The 22,991-nt window shown below is 47.5% G+C and overlaps 7 protein-coding genes across 7 annotated transcripts; 4 read left to right on the top strand and 3 right to left on the bottom strand.

Moving 5' to 3' along the window:
* Positions 1-276: 276 nt before the first annotated feature.
* BDZ83DRAFT_752009 (uncharacterized protein) lies at positions 277-1,386 on the bottom strand (the record flags this gene model as incomplete). Its single annotated transcript, XM_060514133.1, has 1 exon — positions 277-1,386. The coding sequence occupies one exon, from the start codon at positions 1,384-1,386 to the stop codon at positions 277-279; it is 1,110 nt and encodes a 369-aa protein (XP_060365274.1).
* An 859-nt stretch (positions 1,387-2,245) lies between these two features.
* On the bottom strand, positions 2,246-4,629 carry BDZ83DRAFT_577095 (multicopper oxidase-domain-containing protein; the record flags this gene model as incomplete). The annotated part of the gene is made up of 5 exons (XM_060504985.1): positions 2,246-2,683; positions 2,739-2,801; positions 2,887-3,746; positions 3,820-3,886; positions 3,949-4,629. 5 exons carry the CDS (start codon positions 4,627-4,629, stop codon positions 2,246-2,248), a joined length of 2,109 nt encoding a protein of 702 aa, XP_060365273.1.
* Positions 4,630-8,493: 3,864 nt separating this feature from the next.
* On the top strand, positions 8,494-9,685 carry BDZ83DRAFT_699021 (uncharacterized protein). Its single transcript, XM_060511402.1, has one exon. It carries the CDS (start codon positions 8,990-8,992, stop codon positions 9,377-9,379), a length of 390 nt encoding a protein of 129 aa, XP_060365272.1. The 5' UTR covers positions 8,494-8,989; the 3' UTR covers positions 9,380-9,685.
* A 789-nt stretch (positions 9,686-10,474) lies between these two features.
* Positions 10,475-10,831, top strand: BDZ83DRAFT_577028 (uncharacterized protein; the record flags this gene model as incomplete). Its single annotated transcript, XM_060504975.1, has 1 exon — positions 10,475-10,831. One exon carries the CDS (start codon positions 10,475-10,477, stop codon positions 10,829-10,831), a length of 357 nt encoding a protein of 118 aa, XP_060365271.1.
* Positions 10,832-12,241: 1,410 nt separating this feature from the next.
* On the top strand, positions 12,242-13,378 carry BDZ83DRAFT_777768 (uncharacterized protein). Its single transcript, XM_060515489.1, has 2 exons — positions 12,242-12,656; positions 12,716-13,378. Exons 1-2 carry the CDS (start codon positions 12,320-12,322, stop codon positions 13,078-13,080), a joined length of 702 nt encoding a protein of 233 aa, XP_060365270.1. The 5' UTR covers positions 12,242-12,319; the 3' UTR covers positions 13,081-13,378.
* A 680-nt stretch (positions 13,379-14,058) lies between these two features.
* Positions 14,059-17,525, top strand: BDZ83DRAFT_577169 (copper-translocating P-type ATPase; the record flags this gene model as incomplete). The annotated part of the gene is made up of 2 exons (XM_060504992.1): positions 14,059-14,542; positions 14,599-17,525. The coding sequence occupies 2 exons, from the start codon at positions 14,059-14,061 to the stop codon at positions 17,523-17,525; spliced, it is 3,411 nt and encodes a 1,136-aa protein (XP_060365269.1).
* A 1,475-nt stretch (positions 17,526-19,000) lies between these two features.
* On the bottom strand, positions 19,001-19,385 carry BDZ83DRAFT_620768 (uncharacterized protein). The gene has a single exon (XM_060508214.1). The coding sequence runs from the start codon at positions 19,348-19,350 to the stop codon at positions 19,081-19,083; it is 270 nt and encodes an 89-aa protein (XP_060365268.1). The 5' UTR covers positions 19,351-19,385; the 3' UTR covers positions 19,001-19,080.
* Between the last annotated feature and the right edge of the window lie 3,606 nt (positions 19,386-22,991).

The following is a 22,991-nucleotide window of genomic DNA, read 5'->3' as shown; positions in this document are numbered from 1 at the left end:
GCACGTTTTGTCAATGTTTACGGCGGCCACATTGTTGTCAATAACGTCTCTTCTTTCAGAGAGTATAGTAATGCAAGGTCTCCCTCCCCTAGCTCGCATCCTCCCAGTCGTTTCGGCATATCTCGTTTCGACGAAATCAGCTTCTCGTTGCCCCACGTCAGCCGCTCCGACCCAACAATTTGGCCCAGCTGGAATAAGTGCCCCTTCGTCAGTCAGCTTAGCTCGCCCATCTCATGCCCAAAAGGTCTCTTGTTCTCACCCGCATTGCTAGCTCGACTACAGCAGGCTCATGCTCATTTCCTCATTGGCGACCTCTGGACGGCCGTCCGGATAACAGTCCATCATTGTCGTGTTGTCCACGCCCTCCAACTCATCGTCTTCCACCAGCAACACCCTGATTCCTTCAAAGTCTTGCGTTTTCGCGTCAGCCTGCTGGCCTCTAATCATCTCATCCATTACCCTCGCAAACACGTAGATCGGGTGCTCGTCCGACCAACCCATGCCCTCCAAATCAAAGACCTCCCGATACGTCTTCCCCACGCCATGGATCACGTCCGCTACTCGCGATCTAGCCGTGTCTTTGTCTCGGCTGTGAAGCTGGTCATACAGTTCGCCGCGGGTCTGGAGCTGAGGTCTTGTGATATCCTGCTTCTTGCACCGGGTACATCGGCCATGGCAGTGGTCAACCAAGTACAGCACTCGGAGTCTCCGTTGTATACAACACGCCAGATACGCCACCTCTTCAAACATTACCGCCCCAACCGTTGCTGGCGTCCACGTCTCCGCAATATCCAAGGCGATGAGTCGCGCATCCCGCAACCTCTCCGCTATCTCGGCGCTCCACGGCCCTTCGAGCACCTCGGTCAAGTTGTTCACTCCCGACGCCTCATATTCGCCAAATAAAACTCCATGGCTAAGATCTGTCAGGGCACCGCCGTCTCCGAACCGCAATAGCAGCACGTCTTCTTCATTGTCGTAGTGTATTCTCTGGTTTCGACCAGGGAGGTAGACGGAGTTCATACTCGACCCCTTTGACCGCCTCTCTTCAGCCGCCGAGGCTTCAGAACACACTAGTCGCATCGTTTGCCGTTGTTTGTAGACGGATGGATCGTGCATGTGTCTCGCAATCCTCGTCTGCCGCGCAAGCTCCGCCGGCCCTGTTTCAAGGGCGTCCAAGAAGACACACTCTCTGTACTTTGTCCATCTGGCGTGGTTCTGCTCTGAAATCTTCCCGTCTGCGGATTGGAAAGCCCTTCTGCTTCGATCAGTGCCGCGCCAGGACGGGAAACAGACATCAAAGATGTGTATTGAAGGTCCGGCTGTTGCCTCATCCCAGATTTTGAGGCGGAGCTCGGCAGGGAGCTCAGCGAACTTTGTGAATGGCATCGTAGGCGAATTAAGGCGGTGTTGTAGAGTCTCGGACGAGACGTTTGTTTTGAATCGTGAGTCTCGTATGGGTTTATAAAGATGGTTCTGAAGGACTCTCGTCAAATTCAACCCCGGGGATCCCGCCGCAGGCAAGAGAGTCGCCCAGCCAGACACCCACTCAACAGCATCCACTGCCAACTCACACAGCTCATCCATGCTTACTCTCATCTTGCCGTTTTTATTCTGATATCGCGACGTGGGATGATGAGACTGGAAAACACAAATCAGGGCTGCCCTCAACGACATTCCTTCGAAAAGAACCGTAGCCTCGTATATCTGTTCTGGGTGTCAGCGCTTACATGCGTTTTCAACAGTGCAGACGCAGAACGCCACCATCAGATCTGACCGTTGGTCGTCGCCCGTCTGATAAGCCACGCGACACCCGCGCCGCCGGGTCACATACCACACCAGAATACGATGGCAATATGCCCGTTGGTTGGTGTATTGCATGAGCTTAGCGTTGGATGCAACATTGGCTCAACAGGTGCATGCGTCCGTCTAGCCGGGAGAGTTGAGGGGATAGTAAGACCGGATCTACGGTGTTTGCTTCGGTGGGATGGGTTGAATGGCCTTCCTGTCGCTACCATTTGCCTTGCGCACGTCAGCCACGGCTGTTAGTCATCGGAACTCTTGGACATTAATCATGTTGCTATCTTTGCAGATTTGATTCTTGAAGTATCTCTCTTGCTGACTCTTCAGCATGCTCTCATACCATATCTTGTCGTAGGACTTTCTGTGGCACCCACCCCGTCATCATCTTTAGACCTTTTTAGTACACTGGTCAATCTTGTTTTCCCCCTAGTATGCTTGTCTTCGCTTAAACTCCAGAATCGTTTTGAAGGTTGGTGGCATTGGCGCAGGCGGGGTAGTCTGGATTCTCATCGGTACCTAGGTTGCCAGGCCAGTAGTTCTTGCAGTCATATGCCCAAGTGTTCCAGCTTGCACAGAGATTATGGGCATTATCTAGAGCCTGAGAGTTTCCGGCTGGCCAGATTTTGTTGGCGTCGGCCTGTCGCTCCATGATTTGCAAAGACAGGCCCGCAGAGGCGTGGCCGGCAATGTGGCAGTGCATTAACCAGACACCAGGGTTGTCTGACTTGAAGGCGATGACGGCGTAGCCGTTCTTGGGGAGAAGTACCACGTCCCGACGGGGGGGATTCTTCGTTTTGACCATGTTAGGATTGAAGTCTTCCTTGCTCCATAACTTATTATCCTCTTGCTCAATGATGGCAAAGTCATGGCCGTGAAGATGGATCTATATGCGGTCAGGTTCAGAATTCTAAACAGGGGCTATGGCTACCGCTACTTACGGGATGAGGACCAAATGTCGGGTGGGTTATGTCGGTGTTATTGGAGTTGAGAACCAGATAGACCTAAGTTGCCAATCAGTGACAGATTCATCAGGGTTGGAACGCGGAGTATCCGCTGGATGCCTCCTGCACATGTAAAAACGCTTACCCAGTCATCAGCGGTATAGTTCTCGGGCACAACTACCCATCCTGTTGGCCACTCGTCGCCAACGTTGTCGAGGTTCAAGAAGGTAGGATTACCGTATGTGGTTTGGAAGGGTCGCATCTCCTCACTATCAGGTCGCTCGAAGGAGAAAAAGGCTGTTGCATATGGTCCACTTTTCATCGCTGCGTTGTGAAGGTCCGCAATGTCGAACTGCTCCCCAACATAGCCGTTTGAGGGGGGTCCAACCGTCCAAGGAACAGTGGGCACAAGCTTGTCGTTGAACTCCGTATCTGAGACAATATGGCTAATGTTCCAACCCGTGGTAGTGGGATCTGCTGTACTGGAACTGTCGTAACGCAGGATGCCAGTCTTCATGTAGTTGTTCACGTCCACAGTGGCGTTGCCTTCTGATGTGCGGTTTGTGCCTTCTTGCAGTGGCACTTGGGTGCGAATCCAGAAATTGCCATCCTCTGGTAGAGGATTGGCATCGGGGTTATCGTGGTTGACAGTCGGCTTTGCTTCGACGATGATGTGATATCTCTGTCCAATGGCGATGAGGATAGAAGTAGCGTTGAATGGCTCAACAGGAACGAAGTCTGCCTCGACAACGGTGAAAATGTGGTTGTCGATGGAGAAGATAAACGTCGACTCATAAGCAGTGTTAACAAGGCGCAAGAGGTACCGCTTTGCTCTCGTCAAGTGGTTAGGCTCAATGTCATCGAACCAGATCTCATAACCGCGGGGAATCTCTGTGATGTTGTCAATACCTCCATCAGTGAATCGAGTGATGTTCCCGATGCCGCCCAGGAGGATATCTTGTCCCGTTGCAGCTGTGTACATGTTCTCGAATGCACTATTGTTCGCTGAAATCCATTAATCAGCATCAATTCGATACAGTCAGACAATGCGGACGTCAAATGGTATAGCCTGACTCACCCCAATCAGTCACCGAGATCGGCTCAATAGCCTCGTCGTACGGGAAGGATGTTGGTCCGTGGATGGTCTGAAGTACGTTTATTAGCACACAATCCTTGTAGAGACTGGAGATCCAATTGAACGACTTACTATGGGGGCTTGCAGTCCATCGGCGTACTGAACCGAGTAGTGGCTGTGATACCATGAGGAGCCGTACTGTGTGGCATTCCATCGATAGACAAAGCTGGATTGCGGGGCGATTGGGCATTGTGTGATTCCGTTGACACCGTCCATCTGCATTGTTTGATTCTGCCTGATGCCATGCCAGTGAATGCTGGTTCCGTTGTTGACGAGGAGGTTCTGAACGTGGATCTCGACAGTGTCACCCCAGCAAGCTTCAATGAGAGGCCCAGGCCAAGTGTTGTTGAACAGCTTTGCTTCGGTGAAATTCAGGCCGTTCGCATTGATGTAACCATCCGTAACGTTGAGGTAGTAAGCACGAGTAATACCTTGCGGCATCTTATCCTCGTAGTCGGTTGTGATATTGTACTCTTCTCCAGTATCCGAGTTGCGAAGCCAACAGCTCCGGTCCTCTGCAGTGCCGCATGGCTTGAAGCCTTTCATCTGGCTGTAGTCACAGACAAATTTATCAATGTTGCTGCCAGGAGGCGTGAAGACAGGACTGCCATGTCCAGCGGTCTCCAGGCCGGTGTGAGGCCAGCTAAACTTTGCTCCTAAGTGGTGTTGAGGTCCATCTCGGAAGAACGGTGAACCGAAAAGTGAATTGGCAACATCAGTAACGATGATCCAGACATGACGAAGGGCCAACATGGTGGCTTTTTCGCGAGGCAGCTCGAAAGCCGGCTTAGAAGATAAATGATGAGAACCTGCTCGACAGGCTTTGCTTCATGGGAGTCATGAGATAGGGGGTTTGAGCATTTTTGAGCACGATTCGCATCGGTACGTTATCATATCAGCAAGCCTAGTTTTTCGCCTTCATCATCGCTCGCGGATGATTCAGGCCTTACCTAGTCTGCTGATGGCTGAGGAGGGATACATTCAAGACCGTGATGACTTTGGGCTGGAACGACGTGGCGCTTCGACTCATAATCGAAACCGGATATGGAATGCGGATTGAGAAAAATGCTTACCGCCACGAAATTCGACCGACTGATCCGAGGAATACAATTCGGTGATCTTCACTCGACCCAGAATCACGACTGACAGATATTCATGTTTCATAGTCGATGTTAAAGCTACTTAATGGTGCTCAGATAGTCTGACTACAGTAAGGTCCGCGCCCTGCATCTTCGGAAGGGTGATAGGAGATCCTTAGAGCATCACAGAGAACATGCAATCTCGGAAAAGCAAACACTTGCATGAATAGAAATCAGAGTGATATGTGACCGAAGCAACAGCCCGCTTTTGATGCTGCCAGCCGCCGGCCCAGCCCAAGGAACTAGCCGGCAAGTAAGGGGTTAGAAGTGATTGGTCGCGTCCCGCTCCGTCCTGAGACAACACCAGGCTAACAAGGTCGACAAGCGTGACAAGGTTTGAACCGTGGATCACCGCTTGCCCAGATGCGATAAGACACTCACCGGCAACTACGGGTGCGGGTGAGGGGTTGAACGGTCAACTGCCACTGAATTCTCGCGGAGCGGCTGAAGATTTTCAGCTCCTCGCGCTTGTTGTTAGCCGATTCAAGCTGGATCAGTCGAAGTATGCGGGGAGGAACGTGGTGATTGGCGTTAACTATGAAAAGTCAGGAATGCAAACGGCTCACGGGGAGCTCCCTTAGCTTAGGATCATGCCATTTCATGTTTGCCATGCTGGCTTTCGGGAGGAGCGTCCAATCATGCAGTCTAGACTAAGACGATTACGATCAAAGCGACAAGTTGTCTTGCTCAGTTCTCTTTCATCGAGAGAAGATTGGCGATTTCCGTCTTACTTAGTGAGACCGCGAGAAGCTCAGATGTCTTGGGATTTTTCCAGCTTTTCGTCAACTGATCAAGAGCTTATCATAATAAGAGATAAATAAAATGACTTGGTACTTCTGCAGTAGAATTTGGGATATTTCTTGAGGATAGTCCCATGGGCTTCTGATACATGAGCGGTCGTTTTCGTTGAAGATGTCATATATTGATTTGCTATTCGTTGGTAGTCTCCTCAATAATTTAAGCTTCGGGAGAAACTATGACCTTCAGCACATGCATGTTAGAGTATCATCGTGAAGAGCGCTTGTGTATTCAGTCGATCTTAGGTAGCTAGCTGAAGTTATGGACTGCTTTTGAGAAAAGCGGATGGCAGCGGATGGCAAATAGTCTGTAAAATGAGGGCCAAATCACATAGGTAAGCACAAAATTACGAAACGAGAGGTGCAGGTGGTCAGCATCTCGAATCGTTCAGTGACGAATCCTTTCTCTTGCCGAGCACTTGGCCTCTCGATGGCGGCGCTAAACGTCGTTTACTGAGACATGGGCTTCCAGGGCTCCCACTCGCACAGCTTATAATCTTTCAGATCTAGGCCTTTTGTACCACCCTGAAAACTTGCCTCAACCTGATTCAGACACGTCTGTGTTACGGCTTGTGTGGAAATCAGGAGCCCAGTGTTGTCCAAGTCCAGCTTCAACTACCCATGAAGCGCGGCAGTCTATGTTTTCTCCGGCCGTAAGCTTCGAATCAGCTCCGAGGAGTGAAGCTATTGACTATTTCATGGCTGTCTCAGCTCCATCAGTCCTTTTCGTTGATAGAGACGCATCGCAATGGGGAAGGCCTTGCGCTTTCCCGGCTCTGCTGGTAACCGAGGAGCCAATGCTTGACCTTGTGTAGCCGACGGGAAGGTACAGCCGCATTGCATTTTCGGTAGGCGGATTTTCTATCGTATGATATATCTCCGGCACAAATTCTCAATTCGGAAGAGTGTTCCGACCCGATGTCTAACAATACGCAAAAGTTCAACGTCCTAGGATTCGATCGAAACGAACTATTTCGTGATGAGACTAAAGTACTTTGGTCCATCAAGTGAAAGAAATCCGGCCAGTGAAGCTTGATATCTCATTCCAGTCACCCCGTCGCTGAAGAATGGACTTCCGATTTCTCGGGACTTGGGAAGTAGGTACGCCAGGAAGCCTCTATATCAGCCATTCACTCTAACCTGCATGACTTGACAGACCTCGATCGCACTTTCTGCTTATCACCTGTAGTGTCACCATTTCAAACAGCCACAGAAGCGGCTGGGCCTTGTTATAAGTGGTCGATCTGGCGTGCCTTACAGTAGTCTGCACTTACAGTATTTTATCCTTCTACGTCGGAATTGGCCGAACGTTGTCATTGGACATGGTGCCTGGACTTTGGCTGGATAACATTTTCGCGGTTAAGCATTACTGAATGGATGTGTTAGCTGCTACATGTCACTATTCTTGTAAGAGCTCTCGTAGGTGATTCTTGAATATCGGAACTGTTGGTGGCCACTGATAGTAGCGTAACAAGCACACAGGAACAATCCAACAGAGTCAAAGATCGTGCTGTCTAAGGTATGGGACCCTCCTTTGACTGACGCGCACAGTTGCCGCGAGTTTGGGGCTGAAGACTATGGAGTAACCTGTGTGTGACCCGATTAACCGTGCCAAACGCCGGTGATGCTAGGAGTCGGTCGCCATTCACCTGACTCCTGCTAGAGCCTCGATTCCGAGCCTAAATCTAAGAAAGCCCTAAATCTTGCAGCTCTCGACGATTCAGGACTGAAGGGAATAATCGGACACATTCTACAAGCCCTCTCCTCTGCACATCATGCCATCTCATTACTTACCCCTCTTTCCTCCTCCAACAAGCCGACGTGATTGCGAATAAGATGTATTGGATCATTAATCTCTTACACTGGCATTGAAATGGGAGGACTTGACGTTTTCTCATCATTGGAAATAAGTGAACCTTCGTGGCACCGAGTCTTGAGGCCCGGGATCACACGAAAATGCTGTACATCCACTTTGTGACAAGGCAACTCTGGGGTACATGGTGCTGTCCCATATCAGCTTCGAGAAAGGTGCTCTACAGACATTAGGGAGATTCCATAACGCCTTCGAATATCACGATGATGTGCGAATATCATTCCTAGTCCAGCCGGCCTTGATTAACGGGACCAGTAGCCCGGAAATGAGAATGGCAACTCGTAGGAGCCAGGGTGAATAGCGCCTTTGTGGCTGATTGCCATGCCCATCTCATGTGGCCTCCATATGGGCGACGAAAAGGCAATCTTCCCGAGGTTGTGCATTGTTACAGAAGTGTGCCTATGTGTCTCATTCCTCTTGATATCATTGGAACTTCACATTGAAGAGAACCCTGGCTGCAAGACCGGTGGGCATGCGCAAGCCACGTGCCTCGCCATTCTCCGGAGAGACAGTCAGAATTGCGACCCATGGGTTTGGCAATGACAGCCAATTATTGAAGCCTGGAAGAGGGATCGTGCCATTCTCTCGGGGTTCATGAGGTAAACATGAGAGAAATGAGGTGTTCAGGTCCCAACAGCTTGGTAATGAGGAGCTGGGGCTTTGAGATGGGTTAGATGCCCAATCCTTGAGGTTGAGCGAGAAGCAGCTGTTGACTACATCAAGTAACTTATTAAGAGTCTAATGGTATTGCGTATAAGAGGATTCCTATCTGCACTTAGAAAGGTCGAAAACCCTCGGTAGCAATAGCATCGAAACATCACAGGATACCATCCCAATCAATGTCAAACCGTTTCCCCGAGTCACCAGGCTTTTACTTGAAAACTCACTGTTACCTTGTCTGGCAGATGCAGGCTGCTTGTGATAATCAATTTTTATCGGCATTCTGTTCATAAGTCGGCCCAAACCGACACCCAGCTCCATCATCCACAATAAACCCAGTTCGCCCGGAGTCCGCAATTCCTCGAACCGTCTCTTGCCTCCCACTGCTTACACAAAGCATCTGTTCGGGGTTCGCATCTTTGTGTCACGTCATATTTCGATCAACCACGGAATTTCCTGTCCTTGAGATCGGTCTCCGCACCTTGTCTGGGACTCCTTTTCGTTCCTGGTCTCGACATTTTCGATACCTTACTACCTCCAACTACCTAAACGGGGAAGCACTTACGGCAGCAGCCTTCGTGAAGATTACCGCTACCTTGAAATCTCTCAGCTCAACTCAAGGGAGGGATTCAGGGACATCAACCATGTGCACTTGGTCCTACCTTCACCACCACCACGTTCAGCCGTGCCCTCGGCCGATTGACAATGTTTTCCACTGGGAATTCTGCATAGACGCTGGAAGAGATTCAAGAGATTCGGATGGCAGCTTCCAGACTCCCTGCGATAGAGTCACTTCCAATGCGGTCCAGAACGTTGATTTTGATAATCCTTGCGCAACCGGAGGCTGTCTGATTTCTCCCGATTGCAGTGCCGGCAGCTGCCGTTTGAAAGAGTTGAACAGTCATTGGATCTGTTGTCAATGCAGCAGAGGAAGCAACACAATGCGCTGGTGTCGACACAAAATGAAGAAGAGTCCAGACACTTTCTGTTACCACCAAGTCTGCAAAAATTGTACGGCGGACACTAACACCTGAGTCCTGACGACCACGCTAGAGCAAGACAGGTTAATGGGCACCGCACACCCACTGAGCTATGATGATAGGCGACGACGTGGAGACAGGAAGGAATACACGAGGAGTTCGCAAGAGTGATTTGGAATCTTTCAACAGACCGACAATTTGCTATTCCAGAAGTGGCGCCATATCTCACTCGATGCTCGTTCACCAGCCGCCACATCCAAGTTCTCGGCTCTTCATGGGCCGTGGAAAAACGGGTATCAGAGTCTAGGCTTTTAGGCCCTAGTCCAGCAGCTGATGTCGGGCCGTACACGGATCGGGATGAAGACCAGTCAGATTGGAGAGAATATCAGGCAGGGGGTGTTGTCATCGGCCGAGAGCGCCTCCTGGCGATCAACTTGCTTCCTGGCTGATCACCACGAGCCCAACTCCACGCGCGAGGCTGAACGATGGAGACGAAGAGGCTTGGGAGCCTTTGCAACACATGAAGCAATATAGACCAATCGAAATACTATCTTTTCTACTGCGTGTTTCACACAAATGGTTCGCACATTTGCCTGACTTAAGTGTCTGTCGCGATTTTGTTCTCACGGAAAGCAGATACGGATCAAGCTCCGGGATTCAATGCGTCCGAAGTCGGTCCCTGATACATATCAGAGACCTGGCTGCCACGTTTTTCTTTCAATAACCCTTCAAACTATTTGATCTTGGATGCATCTTGCGAGTCATTTGCTCGCCTCTCGCGAACAGGCCGCCAAAGCCTTCGCTTGGGACCCGATGCAGTGGTTACTGATCGTCAGGGGAAGGGAAAGAAATCGTGGCCGCCCCAATATGCTTACCGACAGATCAGAGCAGATCGCCGAAACGTCTTTTTCTGTAGATTTCTATACTAAGATGATGGGTATATAGATGAGGATAGAATCCCCGGAATAGTCGACGAGTAATTCAGGAACTAGAAGTAACATCGGAATATTAAGCATCAAAACGTGCCTGTGGCTCTCAAACCTTCACTTGACTATTCGATTCCAGCTTTTCTATCTTGTTAGACTTCCGACTGTGATATCCTCATATCGACAGACACATTGACACCCGAAAACCTCGTAGCAAGACGCCATGTGCCACACAATAGCTTTCAAGTTGCCCTGCGAGCATATTCAGACTCAAATCGAATACTGTTCCAAGGCTTCGGCATCCTCGAAAAAAGATTCATCCAAGCGCAAGACTTGCAGAGATGTTACTCAACAAAACATCCCGTACCCTCCTCCCCCAGGCTATGACCAGAGAGCCTTACCGAAGTGCCCTTTGGCAAACTGCCCATATGAAAGCCGCAACAGATGCTGGAACTGCTGCTGGTGCGGCAAGGGTTGGAACGATGGAGGCAGATGTAGTTGCATCATGATCATTGACGGAAACGAGTACCGCTGCGAGCATATTTGCTGCTTGACGTGTACTGCCGCCATGGATGGTTGAACATTTCCAAAAAAGAAAAATCATGGAAACGTGGATCGGGTGGCCTGTGGAAACAAACGACCTCTTGGAGCTTAGGAGTTGAGGGAAGAGAAGGATAAAGACTCGGCGTTAAGTCCTCAAGTGACTAGATGCCGGGCAATCTATCTTTGGACGGGCTCAAACCCAAAAACGGACTATGAATCAGTGGTGGGTGCAGAGATACATAGAAAGGATGGGTTCCACTTGTTTTCTCTTTAACATGGTCGCAGTGGTCAAGTAAGCCGGCCAGTTCTCACAGTGACACCCATCGCCATCGTCAGTGGCAATGGGTGCTTGCAGGGGAATCTCAGATAGCCACATGTCTCACACATTGTATAATATATATAATCTTCCTAACTGATTGAAATTTCACCGCAACCATTAGCTGTGCCGCGTTCCTGCATGATGTTTGCCCAGATCCCGTATCTGTAAGTAGTTCAACACGATCGTGATCGGATGGGCTCAAACTTGGGTCACATTAAGCAGCTAGCCAGCTCAATCTCTAGATCCTGCACTCTTGCATTTCGATCCAACCAACAACCCCTCCTAACTCACGCCACTTTGCATCCGACCACTCAGATTTCGAAGCAGCCGATTGGCGAGGCTCAGTATCGGGGCTAATATCAGCCCCGAATAAGGATCGTGATTATCGTGAAACCCTCCATCTAAACTATTACAAGAGAGTCATGCGTCAAGCTTCCTAGCGAGATCTTACGAACCCAGGCACCGGGAGGGCGGACTTCTCATCCGCTGCTTAAACCACTCGTGGAGGAATTCATTCCTATGGTTCCGATGTAAGTCGCGTAACACAGAGATTGATGATGGTGGAGATCGTTGTGTTGCAATAATGGGTGGACTGGTGTGACACAGAGCTGCGAGTGCCCGTCGGGGACTTCACCCAGATTTGACTAAGGCGTGTTGGAGGACTCTTGGCCGCACAAGCAGGTTGTTTTATTGGCTGCCTGATTATGTTTCCGCACCCTCAAGTATGGATGCAACACATAACACCCACACCAACCAATCCGTTCACCATGCAGCCCGAGACATTGGAATCCCAGAAACAGTCAGTTGGGGCCATGTTTGACCTTGGGTTCCACGACCCTTACTGTCGGTGTGCGAGGGATGATGACAGATGAGATGTGAAGTGAGGGTGGTGTTCGAGATGGTCGGTAGAAGTGAACATGTGTCAGTAGATGTGAGAAAAGAAACCAAAAGAGGCGTTCATCGGCACTAAGGACGGAATAGTGATCATGGAAGTACGGTAAATTTGTACAAATTTTGTCATGTGCAAGGAGAGGTCACCAAGAAAGCCGAAATGTGTAGTATATAAGTTGCAGCAAGCTGCTTGGTTTGGCAAATTTCAGTCAACTTGACAAATGACCGCCATAATTCGTTCATTATATTCCTATAGTGACGCCGCCATCTTATATCGTCAAGTATTGACAAATTTGCACATCGCCATCCTCCACCATGTGTCACGGCCACCCTCGTCTCCACCCTTGCTCGCATACCTCAATCAACTGGCACTACTGTCCTTCGGCTCTGATCGATCTAGAAACAGGTGTAGAGACTCCATGCTCGCACCTGAGTTATGCGACTGCTCAGCCCAGCAATGCCGACTGTCCTTTGATCAACTGTCAGTTTAAGGCGATGGGTGGCACCTGGACTTGTTGTCAGTGTAACCAGGGTCCCAATACTCAGGGCTGGTGTACAATGCCAAAAGCCTCCTCAGGCTACGGCATTTCCGCTCCCGTCAATGAGTCTCAAACTTGCGATCATGGGTGCTGTGCGGAGTGTGCACGTTACCGTGAGTCTAGTGATCCTCGGTGTGTACCTTTTAACCATGAAGCTAACCAATTGGCCTAGTCCCAACACAAACGAACACCCCAGATATGACATTCAGTGAGCTCCGCCAGGGGGCCGCTAGTCGCAAGTTTGGCTACGGCTCTTCCAGTCGATCTCACCGTCGAGGTTCTGCCTTATCCAAGATCAACGGATTTCCCCCTGTGGATGAGAACGCAGAGACTGTGTCGCCGTCCGCATCAGGCTCGTGTTCGAGAAGCAACAACTCGTACAAATCATCTGCATCTAGCAATACCTCTTATGGATCTCTGACGTCAGCAAGCCGAGGCGCGGCTTACAGGGTTGATTTGGAGTACAGCTCTAAACGGCACAAGTCATCCTCCAGAAAGTCAAGCAAGGAAAGCCAGAAGTCCGTGAGGGCGCACTGATTTTTGGGTAGGCGAACTGAGTGAGTGCTATCAAATGGGTTGCCCTAAAGGAAAACAAATTGTCAAACAGTGCCTGTGGGGATTTTTGTCGAGTTGAGGTGCCCACCGTTATTCGAATATTTTCGTCAACACGTTGGTCAGTGGCCACAATCTGAGCTTGCAGATGTGACCTGAGAAACCTATGAAACAGAAAACTATCGGTCAATTTATGTGTGTGTTTCCAAGTATCGATCTGCCTCAAATTGGACTTAATCCTTCCAGAGTGCTCCATTGTAAACCTTAGCACCGCTTGATGGACATAACAAGAGTTGAAGATATGTGCTGGAGGAACACATACTGATCATTGAGCTGCACCGCCACATGAGGTGTGGCGTTCGGTGATCTTGGTATAACATTACCTAAGCATCCCGGAAGCGGGTGTGGGTTGATCCACCCCTCCGAGCACGTGCCTCCGGGACCGGATCCGCAGTTCCCACGGAAGCTCCCGCGCAGTTCCGCCGACGTTCCATCTCATCTGCCTATCACAATTCACATCACACATCAATTTCACAATCGGCGAGAAGAAACCCACGAGAGAATTGCATATTCAACGTCACGAGGCTTACAATGGCCTGTGGATCTGGCTGCTGCGGTCCCATGCTTCAACAGGGACAGCCTGTCGCAAGGGACGGCCCGCCTGCAGTCTCCTCGCCCCCAAGTGGATTAAACCGCGACGACCGTGGTGCTGTCGACACCTGTTGCGCAAGTGAAGAGATTGATTCGAATGTTGCTCCCGAAACACAGGTGGACGAATGCAAGGAGACCGACCATGGAAGAGACAAGGACTCCGGAAACACGATCCTCCAGAACTGCTGCGCCTCGTCCAACAACGGCAACATCGACTCAGTACAGGCTGAAGAAGATTGTTGCGTTCTAAAAGTCATGAATGACGACTGTGCGAATGCTTGCTGCGGATCTCAGAACGAACAATTTGTTGTAATGAGCGCTAAAGACAACAGCATCGCCGAATCTGCCAAAGAGTCCGCAGAGCAACGTCTCGTCGTTGGGTGCCGGTTCAAACAAGATGACCTCGCTTCCAAGTCAATTGTAGCCTCAACCCATACTCCTGAGTTCAAACAGGACTCTTGTGCTCCGAACCCCAAGGACTGCTCGTCAGGATGTTGTGGCTTGGCGACGGGCAAAATACCAACCGACAGCCTTGAGACCACATCAATTGGAGGAATTGCGGGCAGGCAAATTGCCGTGACCAAATCTGGTGGCGATGAAGCTCTCAAGATCTGCTCAGATGATGGCAAAAAGGGCTGTTGCTTCTCTGGTCCTGCACCTGACTTTCGTGGAGAGAAGACACCCAGCTGTTGTGAGGGCAAGACGTCCCCTTGCTGCGACTCTACTTGTATCGATCGCCTCGCTCTGCGCGAATGCGCAAGCGGAAAGGCTTCGAATCTTCGTCAATCGCACCAAGGTAAATTTTCGTGCAAAGAGCTTATTGTTTCTAGCTGCTAATATGATCCGCACAAGTCTCCACTGACAACAATTGTACCGGCGGCCAAGACGGCAAGGCGTGCCGAGGCCATTCTCGAAGCGTACGTGAGATTTATCAGTTAAAGCTCGATGCCTTGGGTTGTATCTGCCGTGCACTTCTAGCTCTCGGCCAGGAATCTTGCTGTGCTCCCCGTGAGCGCTCCTCCGTCGAACGAAAGCGATCTTCAAAGAAGCCCACGTCTCTTCATCGCGCTTCGGTTGACTCCTGCTGCGCTTCCGGGGTGGACAAATCCGCTTCCCGTCCGACGGCAAGAAAATGCGGCAAAAAGACAGTCCGCAGTCCAATCTCTGGCATCAAACCAAATGCATGTAACGATGGCGGCTGCTCGAGACCTAAGCCTCAGAGCATTGTTGGATCATGTGCCGACTCCTGTCGCGACGAGTCTCCGGGACCTATCAACCAATCGCTGCCGCCTAAGTCGAAGGGTATCGACGAGGATCTTGAACAGGGCCTGATTGGAAAGGAACACGTCGTACTGAGCATTTCTGGCATGACCTGCACTGGATGCGAAACCAAGCTCAGACGAACTCTAGCCACGATGAACGCAGTCAAAAACCTGAAGACCAGCTTGGTATTGGCTAGAGCCGAATTCGACTTGAATGTTGGCTTCGGCTCGGTGGATGAAGTCATCAAATGTCTCGAACGAACAACTGAGTTCAAATGCGAAAAGATCACCAGGCAGGGTGCTGCCAGTGTCGACATCATCTGCCCTGGCGATACCCAAGCTTTCGTCAATCAGCCATGGCCTAACGGCGTCACGGACATTCGCGTTTTAGACAAGGCCAGTATTCATGTAGAATTTGACGCGAAGGTCGTCGGGGCCCGCGATTTGGTCGAAACGGGTTGGGGAACGCCTGTTACGCTGGCGCCACTTCGAGCGGACCCTTCTTTGGAGGCTGGAAGCAAGCACATTCGCACCATGGGATGCATCACTTTGCTTTCCACTATCCTGACGATTCCCGTTCTCATTATGGCTTGGGCACCTCTTCCAAAGAGAGAAATAGCTTATGGCTCCGCATCGCTGGTCTTGGCGACGATTGTACAAGTCGCAATTGCTGGGCCCTTCTATCCGAAAGCTTTGAAGAGTCTGATCTTTTCGAGAGTCATTGAGATGGATCTGCTGATCGTGCTAAGCACAAGTGCCGCGTACATCTTCTCCGTTGTGTCATTTGGGTTTCTTGTCTCCCAGAAGCCTCTTTCGACTGGGGAATTTTTCGAAACGAGCACTCTTCTTGTAACACTCATCATGGTTGGTCGGTATGTGAGCGCTCTAGCGCGACAAAAAGCCATCGAATCTATCTCGATACGATCTCTCCAGATCTCTACGGCTCTGATCGTTAACTCAGTTGGCGAAGACGAGGAGATTGACACCCGTCTCCTTCAGTACGGAGACGCCTTCAAGGTAATCCCAGACTCTAGAATTCCTACCGATGGAATAGTTATCTTTGGTTCCTCGGTAGTTGATGAGTCAATGATGACTGGAGAATCGGGACGCATCGAAAAGTCTACTGGATCTTCAGTCATTGCTGGCACTATCAACGGCTCTGGCGCTCTTACCGTTCGTCTGACTAGACTTCCTGGCAACAATACCATCAGTAACATCGCCGGAATGGTCGACGAGGCTAAACTTTCCAAGCCAAAGATACAGGACATTGCTGACAGAGTCGCGTCATACTTCGTACCGGTAGTTGCGGCCATCACCATCATCACTTTCTCGATTTGGATCGCGGTTGGCATCGCGGTTCGCAAACAGAGTGGCTCTGAAGCAACTATCCAGGCAGTCACATACGCCATCACCGTCCTCATTGTATCTTGCCCATGCGCTATAGGTCTCGCAGTCCCCATGGTCATTTTAATCGCGAGTGGTGTAGCTGCCGAAAAGGGTGTCGTCTTCAAATCTGCGGACAGCATTGAGCTTGCCTATAAGACTTCGCACGTTGTCTTTGACAAAACTGGAACCCTTACAACTGGAAACCTAAGAGTTGCGTACGAGGCGTACTTCACAAAAGATCAAGAAACCATCAGATCGTTGCTTCTCGGCCTCGTTGGTACTATTAAACATCCAGTCTCCGTTGCCATTGTCACTCATCTAAAGGGACACGTTGGTGCACCTACAGCCGTCACGGATCTGAAGGCCCTCACGGGCAAGGGAGTGGAGGCGAAACTCAACGGAGCCACTCTTCGAGCTGGCAACTCGCGTTGGCTTGGTCTCTCTAACGACCACAGAGTTCAATCAGTTCTATCCGAGAGCTACACTGCCTTCTGCTTCACTGTGGACAACTCCTTGGTCGCTGTCTTTGGCCTCGAAGACTCTATCCGCCCAGATACCCTTGAAACAATTTCCAACCTACAGGCTTCCGGAATTTCTGTTCATATTCTCTCCGGGGATGATGATGGTGCCGTCCGAACAGTGGCCTCACGATTGAGCATCCCAGATCTCAACGTTCGTTCCCGATGCACCCCTGGAGACAAGCAAGAGTACATCCAGAACCTACTGTCTCAACCTTTGTCGGACGCCCGCCGAGTCAGAGCGAAGAATCCGAAAGAGCCAGTCGTCATCTTCTGTGGCGACGGAACTAACGACGCAGTTGCACTGGCCCAGGCCACCATTGGCGTGCACATGAGCGAGGGAACCGACGTCGCAAAGTCCGCCGCGGACGTAGTTCTCATGCGTCCAAGCCTTGCGGGGATTCTCGCCATCATTGCCATTAGCAAGAAAGCTATCCACAGGATCGCCTTCAACTTTGGCTGGAGCTTCGTATACAATGTGTTTGCCATTCTCCTCGGCGCTGGCGCTTTTGTCAACGCCAGAATTCCGCCCGAATTTGCGGGCTTGGGTGAACTAGTGAGTGTCCTCCCGGTCATTGCCGCCGCGGTACTTTTACGATGGACCGCGATCTAGCCGTCTATCGTTACATGCCGGACCAAGGTGGGCGATGCGTTCCGGAGAGGGCGCGTGATGCTGATGGGCGGGCGCTTGAGGATGTGCGTCGGGGGGGGGGGGGGCATATTCAACATCTGCCACAAGAATAGTCTCTCTTTGCTTTTGGATGCTTGGAATTTCTGTTTCATTGGTTCGTGATTTCTTGGTATCGCAAAGTGTTGCCACTACCGGTTCGAGGATCGAGTCGAATGCTCTCTTTCGCATTCGTCTGCAAGCACGCGTGTATCGTGCCCTTCTCCGCTAACCTATGGCCAAGGAGTTGTAGTGGCACGGCTCCGTGTGCTCCCATTACAGTCTCAGCTCTCAGATCTCACTTTCAACTGACATGATCTATGTGTAAGCTACTTGCACAACAAGTGTGGGCCAGTGGGTACCATATCCGCTCTCGATAGATAGTTGGCAATTCAATTTACAGGGACTGTTAGGGTGCAACGTTGGCAGTCTCCCATTCTTTCTGTGCCACCTGTCGCGGTCAACACTGGGCAGCAAGACATTTATCCACCCTTGATGTGAGATTCGGTAGAAACAGCTGCATGCAGGGTATACCCAGGTGATTGGAATGCCTAGAAAGGGATGAGAAACAACAAGTCAGCTTTGCGAACGTGAAGTTACCACCGCCATGTTTGAGGTCTCTGCCTCTCAATACCTTCGTGCCCGAGGTTGTTCAATGCTTTGGGGATGGGAGTATTCGGGCGAATCAAAGGACCAAGACGGTCTAGTAGACAAGATGCTTGTACTCCTGAGTCCCGATGGCAGAGTACCGGTAAGTACTTTGCCCAGAGGTTCTAGACCCAATCAATACTATATCGTCACTATGTTTCTGCCAACGAGATCCTTCCAGTGACGTTTGATCTAGACGCTAGATTGGTTTAGAAGCCGTGCAGTCAGGATGGGTGAGAGAGTCAGGGGGCATGGCAAGGCGAAGACCTCTAGAAATACCATGCTGCAGGCAGATCGAGGCGTGATGCCTCTTGTCTGCCGTGTCAACCAGTCGGTCTACTGGCATCGAATGGGTGTCGCGACACCTTTGAATGTGCCATCTCACCGGTGTGGGGGCACTCCATGCAAGCTGCAAAAGAAACGATGACATGGGGGCGGGGCCGCGGGGATGTTGCCGCAATATGGGACGGTGTGACGGAACAGTCGTTAGCAGACCCCTGGATAATGCCAGCTGGATACTTTATCTATATGTTCACTGCATCTTTATCTCTTCACCTCAGATGGACGATCTTGTCCTCTCTTCGCGATGTCAGAGAGTCGGTTTCATCTCTACACCTTTGTGTGGATCGAGCGTACGTATTCCACGTGTTGAGGTGGTTGTTCAGTCAAGCCCATCGACCCATAGTGACGCGCATCCGAACACTTGCAGCTCTCGGCATCTTGGGCAGAAAGCTGCACAGTACCTCCGTACACTGCAGAAAGAGCTTCGAGCATGGCTTTCCTTTGATACTAAGGCATGAGAGAGGCGCACTACCGGGGAACATTCCGGATGGTTTGAGCGCTATTCATGGTTTCATTCCTTTTGCTGCGGTGGTACAATAAGGATTGAGGTCAGAGGAAGGGCTGTTGCTTTTTCTGCCCACCCAGGCCCCGCGTTACGGACCGTGACAACTTGGAGCATGCAGTCTAGGAACGCCGTCCTTGCCAAGAAGGAGAGGGAAGAGTGGGATGCGCCATACGTATGTTTATTGGCCCTTGACGGATCTCCGGCAGGATATGCGCGCGAACTCCCGATCAAACTGGATGGGAAGAGCATGTTAAGCTGCTGCCTCAGGCTGAGCATTGGTATGGTTACGGCCGTTGCCCGACGCTCACGTCGTATATTGTCTCGTTCGCGTAATGATTCCAAACCGATTTGATGTTGAAAGTCGGGGAGCTGGACTCACCTCCGGTGAGATTTGGTCTCTTGAATCAAGCGTAATTCCGAGGCTAATTGTATTCGGCCGAGAAGGCCACAAGCACGAGGCCTGGTTTTGGGAGTTGAAAGCACGGAATTGTCTTCGTAGTCCCAGTTTACGGGAGTAACGTTACTGCATTCAACTTGTTGATGACATAAGATATCTGGAAGTGGCTTCTCTGAATACCTTCGGAGAGGGTCTTGGGCTGCGTCCCCTCGTAAGCTAGACTATGGCGCCGTTTACAATACCTGTGCAAAGGGGCAGGAAGTACGGATATCAGCTTGCATGATGCAGGCTTGGCACCTCGGATTCAGGCTGGGGAGGACATCCCAGGCTCACAGCAGATGAAGAGAGATCAATGATCCTAGCATAGCTGCTCTGTTACGTAACAAGGATAGGGACCGCAATCTACAAAGTGCCTATTACGTACTATATTACGTATATCTCATTTACATCCTATATATAGACCTTTCTCTTTTATCTATTTTTACTTTAATAAGTTAGGCTACTTTACTATATTCCGTATACCTATTACTATATACTATAATTTATAATAGTTATAAGCCCAGCTCTTAATTAAGACCCCAAAATATAATAACGTATTTATTAATATAATTCTTATTATCTCTTTAAAATAATAAATATCTTTATATTAACTTTTAATTAAGCTAAGTTAACTAGCCGCGATAGTTAAATTAAATAGTTCTAAGCTTTTTATTTTATAAATAAAGGCCTCGAAGTTTAGAAATACGTCGATCTAAACGCTCTAGACTCCGACGTATTCCTCGCTCCTCTTATAGTATTCTCTTTATTATTAAATTTCGAACTATTATTTTTAACTTATAATAAAAAAGAACGACGAGCTTATAAAACTCGCCGTAAGGCGTTTAAAAACGATTAATAAAAATAAAAGATCCTTTATTAATAACTTCTAGCCCTAACTCTTAGCACGACCTTTTTAATATCCTCGAATATAAATAATCTATAAGATCTAGCTAGAGTTCTTTTTATAAGACTAGCTATATTACTAACTTTATATAACTAAATATATCCTTATACTGTACCCGTAAAGAAGATCTATATACTCGAAAATATTTAAAAGGAATAAGAGCTTTCCGCTAAATACTACTAAATTATAGCTCTTAAATATAATAATATTAATATATATATTAAACTCTTTATTTAATAGTTAAAAAAGTCTATTATTATTACTCTTTATAAATACGTATTCTAGAAAGTAACCTAAAAAGGTATTAAGTTTAGTATTTAACGGATCGTCTAGTAACTAAAATAGGATTTAGCGCCCTCTAAGGCTATAGTTAAGAGTATAGTTCGGTAAAAATATAAATAAGTCCTTAATAAAGCAAAGAACGGAGTTAATACCTAACGCTAATATAAAAAGTAGTAGTCTATTTATTTTTAAATAAAGATATATAATATTCTAGAAATTTAAAAAGAGATCGCTATAATTAATTTTTTAAAAGTAGTTAAGTTTAGGTTTAACCCTATATAGGGCTAACGAACTCATAACGCTTTCTATAAATTAATCGCTTTTAGGACGTATATTAAAACCCTCGGGGAGATTATATATACGTTTAGCTTAGTAACCTAAAAAGTATATACGAAACGGCCTTTAGGCTAAAGAGGGGCTTATTTTACTTTCTTAGGGCGTTCTAACTTATATAAAAACGTAAATAATAAGGGGGACGTTATATACCCGTATAATTACGTATACCGTTAGCGGCCTTCGGTATATTAAAAACTAAAGTAGGCACTTATAAATCGTAATACTAATAGGTCCTTAATATAAATATCTAATAGCTATATAGAAGAGGTCCTTACCGCGATTAAATTAAATAAATAGAAATTATTTTATAGTAAACTTAAAAAAGTTAATTAACTAAAGGACGATAGAACCCCTAAAAAGCCTCGGCTTTTAAAAGGATCCTCTAACTAGCTTATAACGAGCTTATTAATAAACTAAGACGAGGGCTACGTAGTCGCTATACTTATTAAAAGTTAAAAAACAGAATTGAATGTAATTTTTAATACCCCTATAAATAGCACTTATCCTTTATTTTAAAATACGGTAATAAATAGCTACGGGGCGATATACTTAGTTAACGATAAGAGCTTATTAAAATTTAAAAGCTATATATTATTAAGTAACGATAACTACGTTAAATTAAAAACTATTATATTACCCGTTATTATATATAGGACTCGGATTATAAAGGGCGTTTTAAATAGACCTAAAGGGGAGGGAATATACATTTAAAGCTTTAAAACGTTACTTATATCGAGGGCTTCTATATAAATATAGTCTTAAAGACTTTTTTAAATAGAAGCGCACTCTAATACTATAGTCTAGATTATATTTTATAATAAAGAACGCTTTATAAAAATACCGTTAAAAAGTAATTAATTTAAAAAAATAACTTAGTCTTTTTTAAATATAAGCTCTTTTAATCTTACCTTTCTACTATAGCCCTTAACCGTATCTTTAAAAGCCTAGCTAGTATTATATTATTAGTTAGCTATAGAAAGTTCTGCCGCTTATATTAACGTATTCGTAAAAGATTTAATAATACGCTTTTATAGTACTTTAAAACTGGTTATTTAGGACTTAATACCCTTCGTTAACTTCTATATAAAACTCGTAGAGTATATATTAAGCCTCTAATATAAGTTAAATATAAAGCTTATATAATATTTAAAGCTAAATTAGTAATTTTAAAAGGACCGCCTTTAAAATGCGCTTTACGGCTATAGTACTGAGTATATTAAGATCTCTTTTATTTCGAGCCCTCTTTAAATAGACGATAATATATATTTATAGCCTTTAACGAATATAATAAATAGCTTAGGGGGTTCTTTTTAAAAAATAAAACCGAAAAAGAAGTGCTTTATATATTCTAGAGCCTCGAAGTAGCGATCCGTCGTTAAAAAAGAACTCTAATCTACTTCTTTTAAAATAATAACGAAACCGCGGTCCTTATAATAAACGTTAAACACGTTTATAAAATATAGTATAATAAGCTAAAAATTAAAATAGAACTTCTACTTCTATATATAAAGGAACCTATAGGTAATATAAAAGAGTAGGTTAACTCGTAATTATTAAAGCTTATAAAATATGCCTTTTTATAAACCTCCTAAGAAGCTCTAGGACGAAGCGGTATTAGTAGCAATATTTATTTATAATATTACTTTACGGGAGGCTAACGATAAAGACTTGCTATTATAATAAAAATTAACTAATAGAAGCGATATTAGCGCTAATAATAAACGGGTTACTAAATATAGAATTCTAAATTAATAACCCCGTATTTTAGTAGTCTATATATATATAGCTACTAAGTATATCCTTTTTATAGGATCGTAAAAAGGGTATATAATAAAAGAATATAAATACTTCTCCGCGGGTATATTAAATATTTAGTTAAATATATACCGAAATGTATAATTATATAGGATCTAAGTACCCGCGCTCGAATAGGTATTCGTTATAAAGAATATTAAGTTT

This window comes from Colletotrichum acutatum, assembly GCF_030867785.1.
Source record: "Colletotrichum acutatum strain CBS 112980 chromosome Unknown BDZ83scaffold_44, whole genome shotgun sequence".
NCBI classification, from domain to species: Eukaryota; Fungi; Ascomycota; class Sordariomycetes; order Glomerellales; family Glomerellaceae; genus Colletotrichum; species Colletotrichum acutatum.
Note: the sequence above shows the minus strand (reverse complement) of the source record. Positions and strands in the feature narration are given on the sequence as shown.